The 19,735-nt window shown below is 25.6% G+C and overlaps 1 protein-coding gene across 2 annotated transcripts in view; it reads left to right on the forward strand.

The window, feature by feature from the left end:
* LOC100208806 (GATA zinc finger domain-containing protein 14) overlaps nucleotides 1-19,082 on the forward strand; it is a 47,743-nt gene extending 28,661 nt beyond the window's left edge. For both annotated transcript variants that reach the window (XM_065799040.1, XM_065799041.1), the window contains exons 9-12: nucleotides 11,616-11,673; nucleotides 11,751-12,529; nucleotides 18,240-18,367; nucleotides 18,752-19,082. In XM_065799040.1, the coding sequence (XP_065655112.1) occupies nucleotides 11,616-11,673; nucleotides 11,751-12,529; nucleotides 18,240-18,367; nucleotides 18,752-18,980 (1,194 nt within the window). In that variant the 3' untranslated portion in view covers nucleotides 18,981-19,082. The remainder of the gene's footprint in view (nucleotides 1-11,615; nucleotides 11,674-11,750; nucleotides 12,530-18,239; nucleotides 18,368-18,751) is intronic.
* Nucleotides 19,083-19,735: the final 653 nt, after the last annotated feature.

Consider the following 19,735-nt stretch of genomic DNA (forward strand, 5'->3'; position numbering starts at 1 on the left):
TATCTACTTAAAGATGTCAAAATGACAAAATTTTGTTTTACTTTTTAATTATTATTTACACCTATCCCTATTTGAGTCAGTTGGTATAGTACACTTGATTGCAAATATCTTAATAAACTATAGTTAACAACAATATAATGTAATGCAGCCATAAATAAACAACATTATTAGTTAAAAAACAAAAGTTTTTTTGAATAAGACATTCAAAATTAAATAAAGTAGTTTGAGATGGAGGATTCCAACCTGCAACCTACACAAACACGCTTTAAAATTAGAACAATATCACATCCACTGCACAACGTTACATCTAATAGGAAAGTTAGTGTATTTAATCATAGTTCATACAAACAACAAATAACTCTTATTTAAAAAAAATATATTAAATATATAACAGCGAGTATATAAGTTTATATATTTTTACAAAATCTTTTTCTTTATCTTTTATAAAATATCTTTTAAAAAAGATATATTATTTTAAAATAATTCTGACGATTGAAGAACCAAATATATTGTTTTATTTTTAATTGTATGCGGCTTATCTTTTAAAATTTAGTGAAAAATTAAACAAATGATTTTCTGATTGTTTGACAAAAAAAGCTTTCAATGACTGAAAAAAAATTCACACTGATATCATATTTTGAAACTAATGAATTAAACACACATGAGATAAATTATGCATTCTGCAGATTGCAGCATATATTATAAAGACTCTGAAAACCAAGAAAAAATGGAGAAGACAAGCTTTGACTGAAACAACAGTTTTTGTTTTATTGACATGCATTATTATCTAGTTTTAATCAAAAAAATTTAGCCCAAACATTTTTTTAAACATTTTCTTTAATATGAACACAACTTGTCTTGGTACTTAAGGATCCCTTTAAGTTGAAGAAAGAGTACTTAAACCAACTAAGTATCACCATTTAAAATAAATTAGGTCTAATAGCATAAATTGAAGCATGCATAATAGTCAGACAATAGTATTCTTCATAATATATTTTTATGTTTTAATTTTGTCGTAAATTTAATTATAATTTTACAACACCAGATTATGCAGGCCTTGTTTAGAAATGTTATGCTATATGCATTTTATGTACTAAAGGGCAATTTCACCTACGCGTTCAGCAATTTATGTTAAGCAAAAACTTTTATCTCTAAGAATATTTAAGTTGTTATTGGCTATTGTTTATGCAGTGTTTTTTTAGATAACTTTAAGTCATAATTAATTATTAATTAAGACATTAACCAAAATTGTAAAATAATTTTTAAATTAAAAAAAAAAAAAAAAAACGGTATCAAATTATTGTCATGCTTTAGTGACCTTCCCCTTTAATCACCGACAATATTGTCACCCTCTCTCCTTGCCTAAAAATTTTTTTGTGGGATTGCATTTGATAACATTTTATATTTTCTCAGTAGCTTTAATTTAACTAATTAATAAATTTCAATACTTGTAAATTTTAGTTTTTATAGTTTTATATTATTTTTTGCACTCCTATAGTTCCATATAAAATCGTATGAATTAACAGTGACTAAATAGACAAATAACTTCTGAGGATATTTGACTTATAATAAATAAGAATTTTAATATTCCTTATTTCAATAACTTAGTGTAGTGTTGCGGTAGAAACGCAAAAGTGGAGTTACTGATTAAAATTCTAGAATATTTTTGTTCTTTTAATATTTTATGTTTTATTTTAAAGTATATGTTTTATGCTCATTAACCATTATTTTTGTATAATAATTATTAAATATTAAAAATATAATTATTATGATAATATTTTATAATAATTATATTTTTGATAATTTTAAAAACTAAAAGAGAATTGTTGTCACCAAATTTATTTACCCCCTCTCCCTTAAACAAATCACAAAACCACTTCCCAATTAAAAATTGCTATATAAAAGTAAAAGGATTTAAGCGGAAACTGTTAAAAAAATGACAAAAGTGTATGAGTCAATTGAAAAAAACTTTGTACGATTTCAGTTAAATTTAGTTAACTATAGCCCTAAGTTTAAGATATTTTGTTATCACTGTCATCATGGGTATGTTCACTGAACATTCCAAAATGTATGTTTTGGAATGTTCAGTGCGGGGAGGAGGGTGAGGAGGCAGTTACAGCATTTGTTTCATAATTTTAAGGGAGGAGGGGGGTCAATAAAGTGTGACAGTCTAAATAGAATACCTTTTTTTCTTTGAAAAGTTTTTGCTCTGTGAAAGTATTTCCAAGAAAACTAGCAGAAAAAATTTTATTTTTTGAAGGAAAATACATTTTTTACTCTGCATCAACATGAGCATTAGTGTATTAGAAGTCTAACTTATTAGCTTTCCAAAACAGTAATTTTTATGGTCATTTGTTATTAGAAGGAAAATCTTTTATCAATGTAAATTAGGAGTCTAGGTAATTTTCTGCTTTTTTGGTAAGTGACACCAAATCAAGATATCTCATTCTTTTTTGTTGTTGTTAGGAATTGATTTAATTATCATCAAAATCTATTTTTTAAGTAAAATTTAACTAAAGCATTGTTAAATTAAACTAACTGTATTGAAAGAATCTAGTCTAAAAATAGTGTAAATTTTTTAATGAAAATTTTTTAATGAAAATGTTTTGAAGAATATATAAAATAAGTTTTAATATAATTTATTTATAAACTTAGTCAATTAAAAGAACATTTCAGGATCAAAATCTAAAAGTTCAAGTAAGCCTTGTAAAGCTATGAAAAACACTCAGTACACCTTTGTGGATTCCAAACCTCAACAAGCTCTTCTCCAAAATTACATTTTTGATAAGTTTGGATTACAAGATCATGATCTGAAGGAGAGTACTTTGTCACAGTTAAATGCTTCTTCAAAGTGCTTTGTGGTTAAAATTGTAAGGGAGTATTGAAAAATGGTCCTGCAGCTATGCTCAAATGATGGTAAAAGTTGACACTAGAGGTTTACTGGTTAAGGACTTTGAGCTTACCATATTTTCAAATTATATTGGAACACAATAAGAGAGGCTTAAAAATTCATTTATCACAGGGAAATCTATTAGTGTTTAATAATTGGTTGTTTTTTTTTCTTTCTATTCAATCCACTCTTTTAATATAGTTATTGTTAAGAACATGCATAAATACTGGTGTAAGTAGCATGCTTCATATATGCAATACGCATTTTGTTTAATTTCAGAAGCAAATTAGTTGCTAAGCAGAAAGCAGGAAGAACATCAATCAAATTTAAAGACAAATTTATTTGTGCAAACAGTTTCAAGTGCAGAGGTTCAGAAACAACATGACTCTGATGAATAATCAGCTCACCAACTAACTACCCTTGGAAAAGGTGTAAAGCACAGTCCTAATCATAGAGGCTACACTGCTGATAAAGCTCTAAATGTTATTACCAAAGAAGAAGCACCAAAACCAACAAAAAAGTCTCCAGTTAAGGCCCTTTACTTTCTACTTGCACTTAACTTTAATAAATAAAAATAAAACATGCTCAAGCAAACTTTTGATTGAAGCCAAAAAATTTTCCAAACTGCAACAAGTTAAAAGATGCTATATTTTGGATTTGAATGATCTGAAAAGTAAAAAAAAATCCGAAAAGTAAAATAAAGTAATCTAAAAAATATAAGTTAACATTTCCTAATCGAAGAAAAATATAATACACATACTCTAATTTGCCATTTTATTTCTTCTTCTTATCATTTTAGATATTTGTTTACAAACATCGAAAAGAATAACTTAAATTTTTTAAAACATATTTAGATAACTGTAAAAAAGTTTACTTAAAAAATTAGGTTTTTATGCAAACTTTTGATATTTGTTAATTAATATTAAATATATACTCAATATATATCAATACTCAATCCTGTTTCATGTCTAATTCAAAGTGCATCTATTTTATGTTTTAAATATCTATCATTTTTATTCTATATGTTATCAATACCTACCATTTTTATTTTACTGTTCTATTTATATACAAACTAGTTTACATAATTTAGGGTTTCTTTAAGGACAAAAAAAAAAAGTCACAACATTACTTCAGCTTTCTCACTGAGAGATGAATCTCAAGAAACTAAAGATTCTAAAGATTCTGATGAAATAGATGATCCTGAAAATTTTTTATCTATGAAACACTGTTATTTATAACTGACCATTTTATAAAGAAGTTTGATAAGGCCCATTCAAACCTAGCTTGAATGCATTAACACAATAGTAGTCATTGTTTCATTGTTAGCTACAAAATAAAATACAACCTTGCAACTGAAATTAAAATAAATAAAAAAAGAAGTCCTGATATTTTATCCAACTATCATCATTTAAATTGATAAATTTAAATGAGCTTACAATCACTGGAAATCTCATCCAAATAGCATGAGAGCCAATTTTTGTGGTTATAATTAATGGTTATACTTAATTTAAATTGGAACATTACTTTTTATTCTTAATACTTTCCTGTGAAAGCATTGTTTTCAATAATTTCCTTTTGGAAATATGTAGCTTATTACATGGGAAAATGTGAGTAAAATTTGCAAAATTTATTCTTCATCCTTTAATTGATCTTTTTTTTCTTTTTACTTCAGAGGGGTATCTAAACCTAAAAGTGGAAATTTTTAAAATTTCCAACTACAGGTTTTAATTGGGCTGAACTACTTTTGTTTAAAACATTTTTTTCTAAGGAAAAAGGTGTAAACTGCAGTGAGCTGCCCAGAATCTATTTTTCACTTTAAATGGTAATCAGTAAAAGGAAATATTATTTAGCTTGATTTTAGACCCTAACATCCCTTATAAACCTCCTTTATAAATTTGTAAATAAGGTTTTGGAACTTGTTCACTTATTCAAGGAAAATATGACCACTGTGCCCCGGCAGGTCTTTCTTTTAGAATGACATCATCAATGATGTTTTATGTAAGGCTTAGTATGCAAAGATTTTGTGTGTGTGTATATATATATTAGCTGTGTGGAGCTGTAAAATACAGGTCTTGGTAAATCTATTCCACACTGACCTTTTCTATACTTATTCCTTACTTGTATATTTTTTAGTAAGCGGCAGAAAAGTAACTATATACATATAGAAAAACTATACTTATTGTTTACTTTTTAAAGTTATGAAAAAAAAACTTTAATTAACTTTAAAAAGCTTTAAATGTTTCGGTAGCTATTGCTCGAATCGCTATTTATCAACGGGTTGGATATAAGTACCTTTCTAAATAATTATGAGAATACCCGCTTAAAATATGTTCAATAATTACCATCGGTTTGACAAATTTCAAAAAACATAAGATGACTTAAATATGTGGAATAACAGACTTACCATGACTGGTATACTGGTCATGATAAGTCTATTCCACTCCGACCATTTTAGTAATTTCGCTTTATTTCAATAAATTTTAACAAAGAGCAAAATATAAAAATCTTTGTTTTAAGTTAACAATTTATGTTCAATACTTTATAACTTCTATAAAAAACAAAACAAACAAACAAAAAAAAAGGGTAGCGACTATTATTTCCTTTAATAAGTTTCTATTAATTTTTTTTTCAGACCATACGCAGCTTTTTAGGACTCTTGCCCGGTTAATTTTGAAGAAAGTTGAAGTTTGCATGTAAAATCTTTTTTCTATAAGAAAGAAAGTTTAGGATCTATAAAATTAACATCTTGTCAAGATACAATTTCAATACATCACCTATAAAACAGAACATGTTTCATTAAGTAAAACAATAAAAAATTAAACTTAGTAACTTTAAAAATAGATTAAAAAATTAAAAAATAAATTCTACTTACAAATAAAAGTATATTCAATAATTATATCATTTATGAAAATGTTAATAGAAGATTTAAAGATATTTCATAAATTTATAAAAGTTAAATAGGAAACACAAAAACCTTACCTACAATGACTCGTGCAGTATTAGTTAAAAGCATCTGAGCTGACTCTTTCGCTATTTATTTTACGGAGTATAATACTATTTTGGTGGTTATATAATTTCTGTCATTATTGTGCACTCAGTTTAGAATGTTTAACGGGGGCATTGCAAAAAAAAAAGTTTAAACTTTTTTATTATCTTAATATTAGATATTTTTAACTTATTATTTTTTTTTTAAATTATTTTTTTAAAAAATGGTTTATTTTAGATATGAAGTTAAAATTTTCAATTACGTTTTTAATAAAAACATTTTTAAAACCCCCCTACTGTTTTAAAAAAGTTTAGGTTGCAGCATGGCAAATTCAAATCATCAGCTTGCTTCTTTTTTTTTAATTTTTTTTATTTAAAATGCAAAACAAAACAACTTTCTTTCAAAACAAACTTCTTTCTTCAAAAGCGGTTTACTTTGTATTTTAGAAAAATCAAAAAAAATTAAATTAAAAAAAAAAAAAAAAAAGCCCGCCAGTGGTAGTAATTGAACCTGGGCTTTATGCAATATAAATCTGTGTGCTAACCACTCGGCTACAAAGGCCTTAAAATTGTCTTAATAATATATTAAATACATTAATATTCCTATAGAAATTTTAAAACTATATAACAAATAATAGACTTAATAAAACGAAATTAGTGCTACAGATCAAATCTTAAGGAGATGTTGCCACAATGCAATTTTCAAGTGAAATTAAAACTATAAAACTTGATATATATGTTAGTATGTTTTTAACATTACATAATTTAAAGTTTGCTTAAGTTAGATATTTGCACACACTTTCATTGACTTTTCTTATAAAAAAAAGTGCTGCTACTCTTTCTTGCTATTACCTCAGTTGCAATGGCTGCCTAGAGTATCATTTCAAACACGCTTAAATGAGCATTAATAAGTTCCTTTTTATAATATAATATGATATCAGGGCTCAAATTAACGCAAAATAATCTAATTGCAAAAAAACTTTTTTTTTGTTTTTGCCTTACCTCATCCCTAGTGCCGCTTTATGGTAATGGAAGGGGTGGGTTTGTGTTAGTATAAAATTTACATTAGTTTGTAGTTGTTATTTTTTAACATATTATCTCTTATATTTAAAAATTATCTTATAATTTTCTCGTTTGGCAGAGTTTAAATAGCGTAAGTTACTCTTAATAATTTACCTCTTAATAATTTATCTCTTAAGCTATAATTTAAAGTTAAAGGTTGCAGTTATAAAAATTTAAGGTTGCAATTATAAAAGTAAGTTTTAGTTATAAAGTTACTTTTACTTATAAAAGTAAAAGTAAAAAAGTAAAAACACAAGTATTACAATATTTAAACCACTTTAATTAGTCATAGAAAACTATTCAACATATTCATGCTGACGATAAAGCATGTGTTATTTTTAAAGAGTATTTAATTGTTATTGTAAAAAGTTATAAAACAGCAATAAAACAAACAGCAAATTTGTTTTAACAGTATAAAGAGCTTGTGTTGATGTTAAACAACTTTGTGAAGGTCGGCAATAATTTGCCGACCTCAATCTTTTAGTGTGTATATATATGTGTATGTGTGTATATATTTATGTGTGTGTGTGTATATATTTATGTGTGTGTGTATATATTTATGTGTGTGTATATATTTATGTGTGTGTGTGTGTGTGTGTGTGTGCATATATATATATATATATATATATATATATATATATATATATATATATATATATATATATATATATATATATATATATATATATCCAAAACTTCTCTGCACAAAAAGTGAAAATACTTTTAAAAATAAGACAATTTTTTTAATTATATTTTGAGAAATTTTATTATTTAAAGTGGGTGTTAACCAAAATTTATGAAAAGTATCAATTTTTTTTTTCCTTTGTATTTTTAAAGAAAAGTTTCTGTATTTTAAAAAATGTATACTTTTATATATATTTTTTTAATTTTTTTTTTCAATAAATTTGCCCCTAATGAAGTTATTTATCTTAGCAATGCCCTTAGAAACAATAATTTCAACATTACAATAGAACATTATGGTCCAAAATCTAAGAAAAACAGTTTTTTATTATTTTACCATAGCAACTGTTGTCATAAACAAAAATCTCTCATTTAAATCCTTCCTTTTTCTGTGGTTGTCATTTTAGTTCAAAAAGATTTTGAAATTTAAGATTTTTTTGTTGAGATAACCTTTCTTAAAGTCTTTTTATTGATTTGGTTTCCATGGTAACAGTACCCAAAGCAATTTATAATTTTTATGCAATTTACTTATTATAGAGTTCTTTTACATTCCTGATACATAATTTCAGTTCTGTTTAAACGATTTAATGGTTTAGCATTAATATTTGTCAATCATGTTGCTTTTTTTAAATTTTGGTTAACTCCCACTATTAAAGACATGTTTCCACTATATATAGTCATCATCAGTTAAAATATATTTGTTAAAAACGGTATAAAATAAAGTATATAATTGTACAAGAAAACATAATAAAAGTCATAAAATTGATAACAAAATAAACAAAAAAACCAGTAAATTGTTTTAAATAAAAAGAGTCATTTTAACATAATAAAATGACTCTTACCATTTGAAATAATTTACCAGTTCTTTTGTTATATTTGACATTTGATAAATGATTTTTAATAATTCTTTTTGTATATATATATATATATATATATATATATATATATCAGAAGTTTGTTATCAATTTTGTAGCTTTGATTATGTTTATTTTATACCATTTAAAAAAAATATATTTTAACTGATGATGACTATACAGTTAAAACATGCTTTAAATTTAAATAAAGTTAAAAAATTTGTCTTATTTTTAAAGGTATATATAAATAAATGTGTGTGTGTGTGTGTGTGTGTGTGTGTGTGTATATATATATTTTGCACACCTAAAATTTAACGAGTAAAATTAAAAACGAATTTTTAAAACCCAATGCTATTATATGTTATTAAAACACAAATTTTGCAATAAATTTTTCTGATATTACTGTTTTATTTTATTAACATTTGGCTGTATACAGGTGTAAAAAACATAAAAGTTCAGGAAGATGTGAGTATCGAACCACAGACATTCCGTTTACAAAGTCAACGCCTTATCCAAATATGCTAAACGTGTGTATAAGTATGAAAATAATCATCATACTTATTTAAAAAAAAAAATTTTTTTTTTCATATAAAAAATAAGCTTAATTAAAATTAACTAAATTAATTGACTTATTACAAAACTAATAATTGAATATTGTATTGACATCAACCAAGAGTATGTATGCAAAATTTGAAGAAAATCTATCATCAGGAAGTGACTCAAAAATTGATTGCAAGATTTGATCAGACAAACAGACGAGGAGTTAATAAAAGCATTGGTAAAAATGTTGAATTTTCAAAACCAATGTTTTTTGTATTTCTGTTCTGCGATTGCAATAATGACTAAATATGGGTCAAGGTAATAATAAGGTACTGTAATAAGGTAGTTATCATGAATTAAATAGTTGCTAATAAAACTATAATTTAGAATAAATTGGAAAATTATAATAAAGGAATAAAAGGCAAAAATTTCACTACAAGTTTTTTGTGGCAATGATAAAAAAGGCGTAATTAGGTTTGCTTGAATTAACTTTTAAAGCTTTGATTTTTGACCTTCATAAAAACTTTGATTGAAGACCTTCATAAAAACATGCTAATTATGTATCTGCAAAATTAAGTTGCACCCAGCCTCCTTTCTTTATTAATCCAAAATCAGAAATAGGCAATGGTTTTTAAAAACTTTAAATAGATTTTTCTCTGGTCCTGTAATATGACTTAGTTAAGGTTCCCATAATTGGGTTGCATGGTGCTTAAAAAAAATAATTTAGCATGCAAAATGCTGTAATCGCAAAACGCTATAATTACAAAATAATTTAGTTACAAACAGAATTGTTCTGCTATTGCAGTGTATGAGGAGTATCAAAATAAGACACTGAATCCCCTCATCCACAACAAAATATGAGTTCTATAGTTTCTTTTTAGTGTCCAGAACCTGAATTAATTACTAGAATATAAACTCAGTTTTTCTTTTAGTTTTTGCAAGACCATCAAAGTTGTTATAATAGAATTAAAAAAGACTTGATGTCACTTTTCTTATTTCATTTCTGGCATGGCATGAGCTCAGACATACAACCACCACAATTTATAATTGTTGCTGTATGTTGATGTAGAGTTAGACCTTCTCCAACTGTTTTATGAACAGTATGGTGCAAGTTTTCCTTGAGTAGATAAATAGAATTAAACAAAAAATCAATTTTAAAGTGTCTCCATTTCAAATTCCCCTATCAGATAAGGTGCTTATATTGGCATTGATAAAACAAAGTGTCAAAATCATTTTAAGATTTCTAATTTTTTGTAATTATATTTACATACTTTCTTTTTAATGATAATTTAAATCTTTCTATTTACCTTTCCTCTATTTGTTCTCCTGGAAAAACTGTCTTCTTGTCATTTTGGTTTCTTATCTTGTCTAAAAAATTTTCAATCGTGATTTTTAGGTTTTCTTTAAACTAAAAAATCTTTTTTCACATTTGTTAAATTCCCTCTTTTTTTTTAATTTCAGCAGGGTTATTTTTATTGCTCAAGCTTTTCAGCTTGATCAAATTCCATTTCTTGTTGACCTTGTTTCTATAAAATGAAATTATTTTAATTAAATCCTTACGAAATAAAAAATATATCTTTTAGTATTTTAATATGATTAAACAATATAATCTATCATTACCTTCTGGACTGTAAAAATTACTTCATTACGCTACTTGTCCATGAAACTAGTTTAAATATTATGCAGCAGTTGCAATTTTTTTTGGAAATAGTAGAAATTTTTTTAAAAATAAACATTTAAATGGTAATATAAATACGGTAAATAAAATAAAAATAGAGATCATGTGTCAATATGGATTTATAATTTGGAAAACTAAAACTCAACTTATTTTTATATTTAAAAGTAAAAACTTGTTTTGAAATGTGTGTGTATATATATATATATATATATATATATATATATATATATATATATATATATATATATATATATATATATATATATATATATATATATATATATATGAAGACCTCAATGGAAAAACCGGCGTTGTCACATTTAAAAAGTATTGAGAAAGTATTTATTAATCATTAATAAAAGTCTTTATTTAAAGCAAATGAAACTAAGCAATTTAAAAAAATTTATATTATAATTATTTTATTTAAAATTTATTCAAAAACAAAACATTTTGTAATTTTTTATACAAAAATTATTTTTTTTCTTTGCTTTAAATAAAGACATTTATTAATGATCAACAAATACTTTCTCAATTCTTTTTAAATGTGACAACGCCGGTTTTTCCACTGAGGTCTTCATATATATATATATATATATATATATATATATATATATATATATATATATATATATATATATATATATATATATATATATATATATATATATATATATATATATTTATATATATATATATATATATATATATATATATATATATATATATATATATACATATATATATATATATATATATATATATATATATATATATATATATATATATATATATATACATATATATATGTATATATATACATATATATATGTGTATTTATATAATGTATATATATATATATATATATATATATATATATATATATATATATATCTCACATTGTAATATGTATACTTTTTTTGTGCAGCCTAAAGATTTATACAAATCTCCCAAGTTGCCAACTGTTAAACATTTGACAAGTTCTGGTAAATTAATTTTTTTATTTTCATTTGTATGACTTTTCTGTAGTTACCATATGTATAATAAACAATAATTTATTTAGGTTTATCGCCTCAAATCTCTACTGCTCGAAAATCTTCTAAATGCTCTTATTCTCCAAATTTCTCCAGCTGTTCTACTCCACCACCTCCACCACCACCAAAAGAAAATATGAAGGAAAGTATTTCAAAATCTGAATCACGAGCTATCGATAATGATAGAAATAATAAACAAGATCGATTTCTTAGATCAAACAATTTTCTATCTAAAACACCTGAACTCGACAATCGCTCAAAAAATGTTGATTATTCAAAAAATCTCGATTATTCAAATAATGAAAATCTAAGCTCAATGAGTAATCTAAACCCTCTAAGACATTCAGATCATAATTCACTTAAATCTTCTAAATATCAAAGTAATTTGAACCCAAACAATAGTGATATTACACCAAAGAGACATTCAAACTCTAATAATAGTGATGCTCCTTCAACAAGACATCCAAACCCAAATAATAGTGATGTTACTCCAAAAAGACATACAAATCAGAATATAAACGATGTTACTCCAAAAAGACATACAAATCAGAATTTAAACGATGTTACTCCAAAAAGACATACAAATCAGAATTTAAACGATGTTACTCCAAAAAGACATTTAAATCAGAATAGTAATGATGTTTCTGTAAAAAGACAAACTCAAACAAACTCAGCTAAAGCAGAAGTTATAACTTTTTCTGAACTACCTTCTTTAGATAAATATTCACAATACTTGTCAACAAATAAAAATATAGAAACAATTGCCGAAAGTAATAGTGGTTACTATGGTAATATGCTGGAAAAACAGGTAACAAATATTTATAAAATAAATAGTCAAAAAAATAAATTAATACTTTTTTGTTTTATCAAATAACATTTTTTGCTTTTGTGGCAACAAATATACTAAATAATAATCAACAGTTTAATTATCTGTTAGTGATGATAAATTATTGGCAGTTAAATCAACAATTATTAAACACGCATTTGTTTTTTACATAATTAAAGTACAGCAGACTGTTAATCAGCAGAGTGTTTTTACATAATTAAAGTACAGCAGACTGTTGACTGTTAATTCTGATTTCTGATCATTAACTCTTGGTAAAAGTTTTGTTTAAAATTTGATTCAGAACATGTGTTTTTATGCACATAAACAAATCCTAACCAATCATTAAGATATTGATGAGATATAGGAAGTGACCGGGGCCCTGGATAAAAATGATACTTTTTGCAAACCCGGCTCCGGCAAGATTATAAGATATGGATTGATAACTGAGGCTAGAAAAAAATTGTTTTTTCTAATTGTATTAGAAAAACAGCATAAATTAGGAACGCTAAAGCTTGATGATCATGATATGATGATCATGATCATGATGATAAATATGATGATCATGTTGATCATAATGACGTTTATATGTACATATACAAAATGTAACATGAACTTTGAATAAAAAATATACTTGCATGCATAAATGTTTATGCAGCCCTGGTCACAAACCCAGCCCCGGCTTCAGTCAAGTTTCAACCCCAGTCACTTCCTAAATGAAATATGATACAATTGAGGGTGTTGAATGAATTTTGACATAATAAGTAAATTCCAACTATTGGCAAGATTTATATCTGAAGCTTAGCTATTAAAGGTAGCTTTACTATTAAATATAGCATGATGCACTTTTATTAGAGATTTTTTACTTCAGGTTATTTTAAATAAATCCAAAAGTTTGACAAAAGATAGAAATCATTAAAAACAAGTTAAAAATTTTATTTTTAATTTGTTTTAACGCTTTTTTTTATTTTCATTTTTTGACTTAAAATACAACTCATTAAGGTTTGGATTCCTGGAAGTAGTTAAGGCATAAAGGTTTTTCGTGTTATAAGACTGATGAATACCAGGACCAAATATTTAGCAGCATTTCAAGCCAAATTAGTTTTTTTAATGGAATCTTTTCAGTTTCTTTGTAAGTTTACAACTACTTCTAGTACACTGCCCTTTACAGTTAATAATACAATAGCAGTTGTCATCTTCTTGATTTATTCTTCTAATCTTTTAACTTGATTATGATCGTTTAACCAGGAAGTCTCTACAGCTTTACTAATAGCCTTACCTTTTGGAATAAAATAAAGGTCTCACAAGTTCCACAACTTTCAGTTAAATGAGAATTTGTTCAAACTGAATCCAGGTTCAACAAAGTCTTTGATTAGTGGAATCAATGAACTCTTTTATTCCAAAGATATGCTTTTTTTTGTTTCTATTGAAAAATAAATTCCTTTTTCTATTTTCTAAATAAAGTCTTGCTTTTTGCATGCTCATTAAAATGTTTGAAACGTTTTTGTTTAGTAATTTCTACATTAGATTTTTGTAAATTAATAAATCAGTAAGCTAAATATTTGTCAAATTGCACAAATTATCAGACAATTAGTTTAAAATTATTTGCAAAAACTAAGCAAAAAAACATTTCCCCTTCTAGTTAAGAAAAATTGATTATTTTTTTTTTAATTTCTTAATCTTAATTTATGTCTTTATTTTAATAATATGATCATAATTTATATTTAAATTTCAAATTTAATCAAAATATATTTTTGTGCTCAAAAGATATGACCATATAAGTTTTAGAATCCGTTTTTTTGAATGTTTTACTATTTTTTTTAAATTGTCAAAAAATAAAAAATCGTGCTTTAATTTGCAGCAGTTTCGTATACTGGATCTATCTTCTACTGGAAATGAGGCTTATAAAAACCTGAAGTAAAAATTCAACCAAAAACCTCTAAATAAAAGTACTGAATCAAAAGTCCAGAAAAAGTTCTAAGATTTTTATATTTTTAACAAACATTTATTTAAAGCGAAAAATCTTTAATAATAATTATCTATCAGGATTAGGGTTAGGGTTATTTACTTACATCATTAGCTTAGTTATCATTTTATTTATCAATATATCTTGGGTATACTGTTAAATAAAATATCTCCATCTTTACAGAGTTTTTTTTTTTTTTAATGTTGTAGCAATGTGGATGTAGCTGAATCTTTTTTATCTATCATTTCATTATCATTTTAGTATTCTTGTTGCTGCATTTTAGCATCCTTGTTTCACATAATTTCTTCAATATAACCACTATCAATCATTTTCTTTTTCTTGCTGAAGCTTCGTCATTTTTAGTGCACTTCCTCCAAGTCATTTGTAATGCACTATCTACAAGTATATACTTCTACCTTTTTCTCTTGAAACTTTCCATATCAATCATCTACAAATTTATGGTTTACAGCACCATATTCTTTCCTGAAGCACCCTATCAAGATTAGGATATTAGATACTTTCACTATTTTAAATTGCTGTCTAATATTGTTGTTTATTACTCATACCATACATTGTGGGGTTTTTTTTTTCAGATGCTGGATATCATTAATCTTAGATGCCTAAACCTTTAAGGCTTTATAATAATGCCATACATTATAAAACAGGATAGTGTGTGGTGTTAACTTTTCTTTAATCTTTAACAATGCACCACTTGTTGTTAGAGGTGGAGATAGGATATGAGTTTTCCTATTGACCTAACTTATTCAATTTTTTTTTAATTAAATTTTTTAAGAAAGTTTTATTTTTGATTGAAAGAAATATTATAAATTTAACTGAGAGGTGTCAAAAAAGCTTAATAAACAGCATAAATAAAAAAGAAGACGTGGGCTTCTTATATTCTCTTTATACTTTTATTACTTTGCAGATGCATCCTATCACTTTTTAAATGTTTATCCAGAAGGTGGTGGGATGCTTGTTCAGAAACGAGTGAGGTTATAGGATACTTATTGACTGGGGTTGATACTTAATACCAGGTAAAATATAGCCATGGCCGGGTTTGTGACTGAGGCTGGATAAACAATTATATATCTTAAAGTATATTCTTTTAATTCAAAATTCATGTTATCATCATCATCATCATCATCATCATCATCATCATCATCATCATCATCATCATCAGGCTTTAGCCTTCCTTTTTTATGCTATTTAACTAAACCTTATTTATACAATATATAAGTCACTCTCTTCAAGTTTTCTTACTTCTACCACTACCATTTTCTCCTGAAGCTGCTACCTCTCTACATGCTGATACCTAAATCACTTTAATCTTTTCTAACAAATGTTGTTCAATTTTTCTAATCTAAGATTAAGTCACACCACACATCCATCTGATCATCTTCACTCTTGGCAAATACTACACCATATAAATACTAAAGTTTATATAAATATGTTAGAATATTGTATGCCAGCATCTAAATGAATAGCAGACAGATGTTTATATCCATAATAAGTATGCATAAAGCGCATCTTGGAAGCTTTTATTCCTTCTGAAATAAAAGTTTGGAAGCTTCTATTCCTTTTCTTCGATTATAAATCAAACCTCATTCTACTCCACATTTTTCACCATCTTGAGCAGTTGTTTTACTAAACAGTAATCTTTTTTTTTCCATCTTTTTTTACAAGAACATCTCTCTTGAGAACAAATGTCCTTTTACTATTCCAAGAAGCCAATGTAAAAAGGTCCTGTCTGATATTAAGTTCAGTTATTCTCAGTTTACTAAATCTTGTATCTTTTTTTGTTAATTCACCTCCTCAAGGCCGAGAAGGCCACTACAGACGAGGAGGCTACTTATTTGTGTTATAACCCTCTCTCAACTCTATAATTCCGAAACACGAACCTTGACGATTAAGGCTCAGATCTCTTATCTCAAATGTTAGGTTCTAGAGACTTTTGGTAAGTCTTCAACAGTGTCATTAACTAAAGTGAGTTAACATTTAATCTCTAATTCATGGGTCTAATCTTTTTACTTCTCCCCAGAAGTTAATTCTCAATTAAACACTTCTACAGTTTGTGCTCCAAACAAGATTTTCGTCATAGTCTTAAAAAAGTGTTTTCCAGAACTCTCTTCAATTTTTGCTAAACTTTTAAAAAGTGTTAAATAAGTGGTTTCAATTTTTTTTACTAGAGGTAAACACTGACCTATTCAACTATCCTACGATTAGTCTTCACTCTGTTATTAGTTTCTTTATACAAAGTTTTTGAGATTATTAAATTATTTCTTTCTAACTGCAGTAGTAAAGTCTTATTCTTGAAGGTCTACACTCCTTTTTATTTCAAGTAACTTTAAGTGTACCACAAGGCTCTATCTTTGTTCCTGTAATGTTTTTTTTTATGTACAATAACAATCTTCAAATAAAATTTTACATCTAAAGTGGCTCTGTTTGCTAACGACTCAACTTTATACTCTTGACTTTTGTCTTGACAAAAAGTATTCACTTTTTGATTACTTAGAACAAGCAACCGGATTTTAATCTGATCTCTCTTCTGTAATTGTGTAAGGCTCGAAGTGGCTTGTTTATTTAAATTCTGGACTTAAAATACACAATTTTTGTCAGACAAAACTCATTTACTGCAAAAAAAATTGCAATATTGTTTGCATTCCTATATTGATGAATAACAACCCTCAGACAAAGTCTGAAAGCACATTGTAAATGTTGTTCGACCTGTTTTGTCTGCTAAGCTTGAGCCACTCTCCCATTATTGTAAGGTTGCATTGCTCTCTTTTTTCTACAAATACAATCATTGTCAATACTCAAACCAGCTATCGTCTCTATTACGATAAACCATAACTCATTCTTACTTGGCTTCTTATTCAACAAGTTGCATCCCTTTACTGTATCTGTCTCTTCAGGCTATAAAAAACTTTTATTAATCCGGTTTTTTTCCTTTAAAAAAAAACGTTATAACTCTTACATACTTTATAAGTCTTCAGTTAACTGTTTCCTAGTATTTTAACCTATCCTCAATTTTAAAGTAACTCATAACTTAATAGGGGTTGCTTGCAATTTTGTTGGAAGTAAAATAGAATTCAATAGAGAAATTAATAAAATATGCTATTTTAGAAGTAGTCTAGAGAAGAGTGAACTTAGTTAAAGGGATAGCGTAGAGAACAAGGTAAGAGAACGTCGATAAAAACACTATTTGTAATGGTTAAAGGCAAAAGATGAGAGGTCTGATAAATATCAGAAAAGTATAAGTTGCGATCATTTAAATATCAACTTTTTGTTTGCACCTTATGAGGTTTTTTAAGAATTTTTAAAATATTATTTACAATACAAAATTAAATACAATAAGTTGTTTTAAAAAAATTGGTTATTCAATTTAACAAAACTTTTTTTACAATAGTTAAAATATTTTTTACTTCAGTGTTTTAATGTGTGTTTGTTTGAACAAATATATATATATATATATATATATATATATATATATATATATATATATATATATATATATATATATATATATATTTATATATATATATATACACACACACACTTATACTATATACTTTTTGTAATTTTTTATTATAACTTTTTACAAACTTCAAAAGATTTTTTTGAATTTTTTAATTAAGTACTTTTACTAATTGAAGAATCTATGCTTATCTTAGCATTTTAGTTTATTATTATGATTATAATAAACCGTTGTCGTAAAATCTATATTTACAGGCTTTAGCATGTTGCGACGAAACTCAATCTTATCTTCAAGGTGACGGGTGCAGAACTAAATTCAGTTTAATTATTTCTAAACTCTACGCTGAAATGGAAGATTGCAAATCGGAAGTTAATTTAGCCAGGTAGCTGAATAAATATGTTTATTTGTACTTATAAATTATATTGTCACATTTTAAATTGAAATCAGTTCTGTTTATTTATATACTCTCTCCCCCTCCCTATGTATATATATGTATGTGTATATATATATATTTATATGTATGTATATATATATTTATATGTATGTATATATATATTTATATGTATGTATATATATATGTATATATATATATATATATATATATATATATATATATATATATATATATATATATATATATATATATATATATATATAATTTATTTATATTTATAGATATACATATTTATATTTATATATATATGTATATATATTTATATATATTCATACACACATATTTATATATATATATATTTATTTATTATAGATTATCTTCTTTACATGCAGTAGCAGAGAAACTAGAGAGTTTGCAAGATTTAACAATGAACTTAAGAACACCAAGAGAAAATAAACTTATAAACAGAAAAAAACAAGATTCTACGGTTTCAAATGATATTGTTAACAAAGTTGATATTTCTTTTATAAAAGACACGACTGATGATAAAAAACTATATAATGAAAATGGTATTAAAATTCGAAAAATCGAGGAAAGCTGACACTTGTTATATTTTTGATTTTTATATTTATATATATATTCTCGATCATTTTTGTTTGAGTCTCAATGAATTTTCTGTTAAATAATTATCTTCTCGAGAAAAGCTTTTTTTTATTGAATTAAGTTCGATATGTTCTGATGAGTTAAACTCTTCCATATCATTAGAAATAATTTTTTTTTTAGAGATTTGTACATAATACTTGTTCGATCACAAAAATAATCTGTAATATACATTTTATGTTAACCTTTTTTTTAAAAACTGCGCTGTTTAGCGTAATGAGTGAGTGCGTGTGTGATCTTTGATTCAAGACTGTTTTCTCAAAGAACTTTGTTTTTCTGCTAGAAATTTTTTTCGAAATAATTCAAAATGCCAGGCGAAGATCAACGTACTCACTCGACATTTTATGATGAAGCCCTTCAAATAATACGTGACAATCTAGGAGGTGGGTATTGGAAATTATCACTAATTAATACATGGGAAGGGTTGAGTATTAGCAACAGTGTGACGTGATGAAAATTTTAACTTAAATTCTTATCACAACGTAATTAAATAGCTAACTCAGTGATTTAAAACGAATTAAAAATCAATTTTTGAAATTTATTTAAAATCGATTAATTGTACTCGCATATTTTTACTAGTACTCTCATTACTTTAAACTCGACGAGTAATAAAAATTTCAAAAATAAAATGGAAATATAAGAAATTATTGCTTTACATACTAGAATAGGTGAGGGTTTTTTAAATATGCTTGAAAT

The sequence above is a fragment of the Hydra vulgaris genome, chromosome 06, assembly GCF_038396675.1.
Source record: "Hydra vulgaris chromosome 06, alternate assembly HydraT2T_AEP".
NCBI lineage: Eukaryota > Metazoa > Cnidaria > Hydrozoa > Anthoathecata > Hydridae > Hydra > Hydra vulgaris.